At 46.4% G+C, this 5,337-nt stretch overlaps 2 protein-coding genes across 2 annotated transcripts in view; one reads left to right on the top strand and one right to left on the bottom strand.

The window, feature by feature from the left end:
• Nucleotides 1-82: 82 nt before the first annotated feature.
• On the bottom strand, nt 83-1,279 carry Pmar_PMAR008143 (hypothetical protein; the record flags this gene model as incomplete). Its single annotated transcript, XM_002785135.1, has 1 exon — nt 83-1,279. The coding sequence occupies one exon, from the start codon at nt 1,277-1,279 to the stop codon at nt 83-85; it is 1,197 nt and encodes a 398-aa protein (XP_002785181.1).
• A 1,892-nt stretch (nt 1,280-3,171) lies between these two features.
• The window catches only part of Pmar_PMAR008142 (ATP-dependent RNA helicase ROK1, putative), a gene marked incomplete at both ends in the record, with an annotated part of 2,338 nt that continues 172 nt past the window's right edge, over nt 3,172-5,337 (top strand). Inside the window, 12 exons of the mRNA XM_002785134.1 lie at nt 3,172-3,288; nt 3,441-3,609; nt 3,656-3,750; nt 3,884-4,020; nt 4,067-4,213; nt 4,260-4,410; nt 4,437-4,536; nt 4,585-4,674; nt 4,727-4,863; nt 4,912-5,065; nt 5,116-5,258; nt 5,306-5,337. Coding sequence (XP_002785180.1) covers nt 3,172-3,288; nt 3,441-3,609; nt 3,656-3,750; nt 3,884-4,020; nt 4,067-4,213; nt 4,260-4,410; nt 4,437-4,536; nt 4,585-4,674; nt 4,727-4,863; nt 4,912-5,065; nt 5,116-5,258; nt 5,306-5,337 — 1,472 coding nt within the window. The remainder of the gene's footprint in view (nt 3,289-3,440; nt 3,610-3,655; nt 3,751-3,883; nt 4,021-4,066; nt 4,214-4,259; nt 4,411-4,436; nt 4,537-4,584; nt 4,675-4,726; nt 4,864-4,911; nt 5,066-5,115; nt 5,259-5,305) is intronic.

The following is a 5,337-nucleotide window of genomic DNA, read 5'->3' as shown; positions in this document are numbered from 1 at the left end:
ACCACAATATCCGCCTTATCCGCCGATCCCAAGTCCTGTGCTTTCACACCAGAAGTGAGCACCTAAAATTCATATAGTTATGTTAGCCCCCCTTCACACAGCGATCCCTCACAGATCCTTCCTTCTGTTCACTGTGAATACCATCCTTCCCTGCTTCACCGCTGTGTTTAACCTCAACAGATCCCACACCGTCCTCAGGTGTATTAATAACAGGAGTAGGAAGTATGTGCACATCGCTCGTCGTGGTGGTCGTCTTCTGTATCGGTGTAGTAAGCTTAGCAATTAGTCCAGGCCTCCTCCTCCCTTTACGCTGATCATCGTTATCAACAACATCCTCATCAGACTCCTCCTCCTCCTGTTCTTGCTGTTCACCTATCCCATCAGCCTCATATGAAGCTTGTCCCACTCCTCCTCCTTCTGGTGTAGACTCTTGTTGTTGCGCATGACTGTAAGCCTGTATATACTGTTGCTGCTGTTGGGGATAGTAGTAGTAATAAGCCTGTGTCGAGGGTATTAGACCACCTTGCCTATTGCCAGCAGCAGCAGCAGCAGTGTTAGGGTCGTAGTAATAATACGGGACTTGAGGGGCAGTGGCAGCAGCAGCAGCAGAGGCCGATGAAGAGGTGGCAGAAGACTCACTGTCATTAGTCCCTGTAGTGTTGTAGTATACAGGTACTGATGCCTGTTGCTGTGGAGTATTCATGCCTTGTTGTTGTTGTTGTTGATAGTAATAGTAATAGCAAGCCATAGCATTAGGAGCCATATAACCGGGAGCATATTGTCCCTGTGCAGCACCATATAGGACTTGCGGCGTACCTTGCTGAGGCTGGGATTGCTGGCGTTGTTCCCCAGACTGCTGTTGCTGTTGCATAGCCAACATAGCAGCTTGTTGTTGTTGATAGTAATACTGCTGTTGTTGTTGATAGTATGCAGCAGTAGCAGCAACAGCAGCTTGATACTCAGACATACCACCATTTGGGTTGCCATTATTACCAGCTGCTGCAGCTGCTGCCATCGCGGCATAGTAGTTCTGTTGCCAGTATACATTAGCAGCAGCAGTAGTCGGTCCACTAGGATCCGATTCCCCAGTGTTGCCACTACTACTCACATCAGCGGTATCTTCGCATGAGTAACCTCCCTGGACCTGTTGTTGCTGATCTGTAGAGTTATCATACATGGCACCAGTCACCTGGGCATTGCCTTGTTGGTAGTGACGGTAGTTAGCTGTATCAACATTGCGTTGGCTTCCTCCTCCTCCTCCTTTATGGCGTACTGACATCCCACCACCCTTGCTACCCCCACCATAGTGATTATGATGATGGTTATACTCCCCTCCAGTGTTACGGGAATGATGATGATTACCTCCTTGCTGATAATAGTATTGATTATTTGTACCACCTGTTCGTCCGCTAGCATACTGCTGACTACCACCATTGTAGTATTGAGTAGTTGTCGAGCGTGAATTCGGAAATGTATCGTTGCCACCACTGTTAGTGCCTCGTCCACCACCCTGAGGAGCCAGCATGATACTAACATCACTAGTACTAGCCTCTACTTGTTTATAGGATGACCGCTGCCCCCCACCATAGGAGGAACCCTGCTGTTGTTGTTGCTGCATCCGATACTGGTAATTGTTCCCCTCCTGTTGGTCCATAGATGTTACTGAGTTGTTACCTCCTGTAATGGAGGGACGCCGACCATACTCAGCATCTCCCGCAGAGTCTTGTTGTTGGTGTTGTTGGGAGGAGGAGAGTCGTTGACGATTGTAAGAGTAACTAGACCGACGCTGTGATGTTGCTGACGATGATTGTTGGTGCTGATGGTTTTGACCGGTATACCTAATAATAATGGAGTTACTATGATGATCTATAGCTTAGTATTATTACATATGCTGATGCTGGTCAAATCAGCCACACGCTGGCCATGAAACAACGGACCAACCGAACTCAACTAACACACACCGTTAACACCACAAGACACCACTAACGTTAGTAGTAGAGAATCGTCCGAGATCGATCTCCCGGGCGCGCGCTAATCGAACAGAGAATGTTCAGTTTTTCAAGTCAAACCGATGCTCAAGCTGGCGGTAACAGACGTCCGACGCCTTGATGTAGCGTATACCCACTAGGCAAGAGAGTGTTGTCGTGGTGTCCAATGCCTATATGAAACGTTTTAAGAGTATTGCTACTGACTATTCCCAACTCGAGGCAGTGTAGATGCATACTAACTCCGTTATCACTCTACTGTTAAATACTCCCCTCATGGGATACTGCAGCAGCACTGAACTCTTATGGCTATTGAATCTGGAAAAGCACATTGCCCTTCCCAGATGTGCAGCACGTCACGTGCTACTTCGAGCTAGCATGACCGATAGAGTGCATAGTGAGGGCATCCTTGTGAAGTGATATCCTAGTCGTACGAAAGGTTCAGAGGCTCAGGATAATGGAGATATGACAGAGTTCGATGCTAGATTCCTGGGTACAGGGGCAGTGGTGGACCACGGAGCTACTCCCTCATACTGCCCGGAATACTCAACAGCGATCGTTGAATTGATTCTGATAGCTTCCCATCGTGAGTGTTCCTCATTAGAGTGTTCCCATTAGAGTGATGAAAATCATCACTGACAGTTGCAATAAGCTTCGCGCATTGTACTACACCTCATCGGTCGTATAGATACTTACGATATGGTCTATACTCATAGTATTGGCTATCTGATAGGGGTAACGCGTCCCATTTAGCCTCTAAGAAAGTCTCACTTCACGTGGGGTACTGCGGTCTACTGAATACAATGGTTGTGTTGACTTTAGATAATTGCCAGCCTGGTATTGATTAATCACAAAATGAACTCATGCAATACTGACAGCAGACACAGTGTGCAGTCTGGTATGCTCATCAAGAGGGACACTATTTGTGAAAGGAGACAGCCGCGACACAACCCGAAGCCAGGGCTGTAGCTACTTCCCCTACTCAAATTATTCAGATCGTCGCTCTTTTTTTATTATACTACTACTAAGGCATCATAGATGTCGACATCAGCAACTGAGGTGGAACTATCTGTACGTAAGGGCAATGCGAGTCTCTCTGTGGAGACCAATCATGACATTGAAGATGGTGTACCAGTAACCAAGCCTGGTTCCTCTTCATCATCGTGCTATTGGTAGTAGTAGTAGTATGAACTCCTACTTCGACATACTACGGGCAGGCACCGTCCTTGGTAAGAACAATAGGCCAGGTCGTCGGGACAATAGTAGAGGTCTCAAAGGAGCTAATCCTGGTACTGTGCAGAAGGTAGTACTATTGTAGGTGGCCTGGGTTCCAGGGGTATATTCAGGCGGATAGTATATTCCTAGGTGGGGGGAGCTCAGCATCTACATCATCCTCATCAATAGAGGTATTACTCAAGTGCGGTCCGTATGACGAATACTTTACTACCTCTGCAGCTACCACACCAGCGTCATCATCATCGTGGTAAGAAGAAGGGTAAGGGTAATGAGGCTGGCGAGGGAGAGGAGGTGGAGCAGCAGCTGCATGAGGATAAGGCAGCTGATATAGAACTCTTCAATAATGATGGAAACGACGAGAAGGAAGAGGATGAGGAAGAGAGAGATGGTAGTAATGTAGGGTAATCATATTTCTTATGTGGGAGTGTAATGAGATACTAATGAGGAGGATGGTGTAGAGGATGATGCTGTTGATGAGGCACAGAGGAGTAGGAAGAAAACTGTTACTCCAGCACGACGATTGGAGATGGTAGTAGAGGGTTTATGCTGCTGCTAACCTATTCCGAACACGTCAGCAGCAGCTCGGCATCTTTCTTGCTACATATCCACTTCGCTTGAACATAAGGCAAGGTCTGTGCATACCAAATCTCCATCTACTTCAGGCAAACCATTTCCGTAAAGAGAACCGTGTTGGAGTAAGCGGTACCTCCAACCCTCCCGACCCTATATTAACCTTTGACACCGATAGTGATGATGATAGAGTATCCAAGTGGTTAAAGGAAGCCATGACTAAGAGCGGGTAATAAGGGTGGCTACCTTAGGATGACCAAGGTGCTACCCTTTAGATTCCCCAAGCCTACCCCTATCCAATCACAGGCTATCCCTCTAATGTTAACTGGTGACCATCTATTAGCACAGGCCCCTACTGGTAGTGGTAAAACCCTAGCCTTCATTGTGCCACTACTACAACGCTTAGCTAGACCTGAGAAAAAGTAGTTTATCTTGGTTCCTGTAGATGTAGCAGTATCTCTTTCATAGGTTCTGTAGAGGTATTATAGTAGATCCCACTCGGGAACTGGCTGTCCAAACAGTGAGGGAGGCTGACAGATTGATACAAGCATGCACCAAGAAGTTCAGGATCAAGCTACTCGATAAGAATACTAATGTACTACTATCCAGCGTCCTTGTAGTCTACACCTGAGTATACAGGTTAAGAGGCTTGATATCGGGGTACAGACACCTTTAGGCCTGGTACAGGCTCTGAGGGAGGGTAAAGTGGATTTGAATAATACTCAAGTCATTGTCTTCGATGAAGGTATCACTCGTATTGATTACCTATTGATTCCTATTAATCTATTTATAGGCGATAAGTTGCTAGATCTGGGTTTCCAGGACCAAATTGACGAGATTATCAAGTATGCTAATGAGGAGGATGAACGTCGTAGGACTGCTGGTAATAGAAGTATTATGGTATGTTTCTGCAAGTACTCAGCCGTGATCATCAGGTAGTGCCCTTGGTACTATCCAACTATCACTATTCTCTGCTACTATGCCTGACAATGTAGTGCATCTTATGATGAGTGTTATGGATCCACCACCGAATAGGGTATGGGTTGGCCAACAAGGTTCGGCTGCTAAGGATGTATCAATACTCTATGCCTCATCATGGCTTGTATCACATCATTTACAGGTACAACAACGCCTCCTGTTCTGTGGTAATGAGGAGGGTAAGCTAGTGGCCCTGCGTAGAATGATAGCCAACGGTGAAGTAAAACCACCATGTCTAGCGTTCGTACAGAGCAAGGCTAGAGCACAGGAGCTCACTAAGGAATTGATGTTTGATGGTATGTGCTCGGTATGAATGCTGCATTCACTAGTAGAGTGGTGTGATCAGGTGTATTCGTTGCTTGTATTCACTCTGATATGAGTCGTAAACAGAGGGATACGTGTATAGAGAACTTCCGCTTGGGGAAGATATGGATACTTATATGTACTGATGTTATGGCCCGAGGTGTTGATTTTAAAGGGGTTGCTCAAGTAAGCATACTATACATATACTCATTGTATCTATGTGTTGATACAAGGTTATTAACATCGATATACCACGGGCCTCGGC

This window comes from Perkinsus marinus (genome assembly GCF_000006405.1).
Source record: "Perkinsus marinus ATCC 50983 genomic scaffold scf_1104296933820, whole genome shotgun sequence".
NCBI lineage: Eukaryota > Perkinsozoa > Perkinsida > Perkinsidae > Perkinsus > Perkinsus marinus.
The sequence above is the reverse complement of the archived record's forward strand: the minus strand, read 5'-3'. Positions and strand labels throughout refer to the sequence as shown.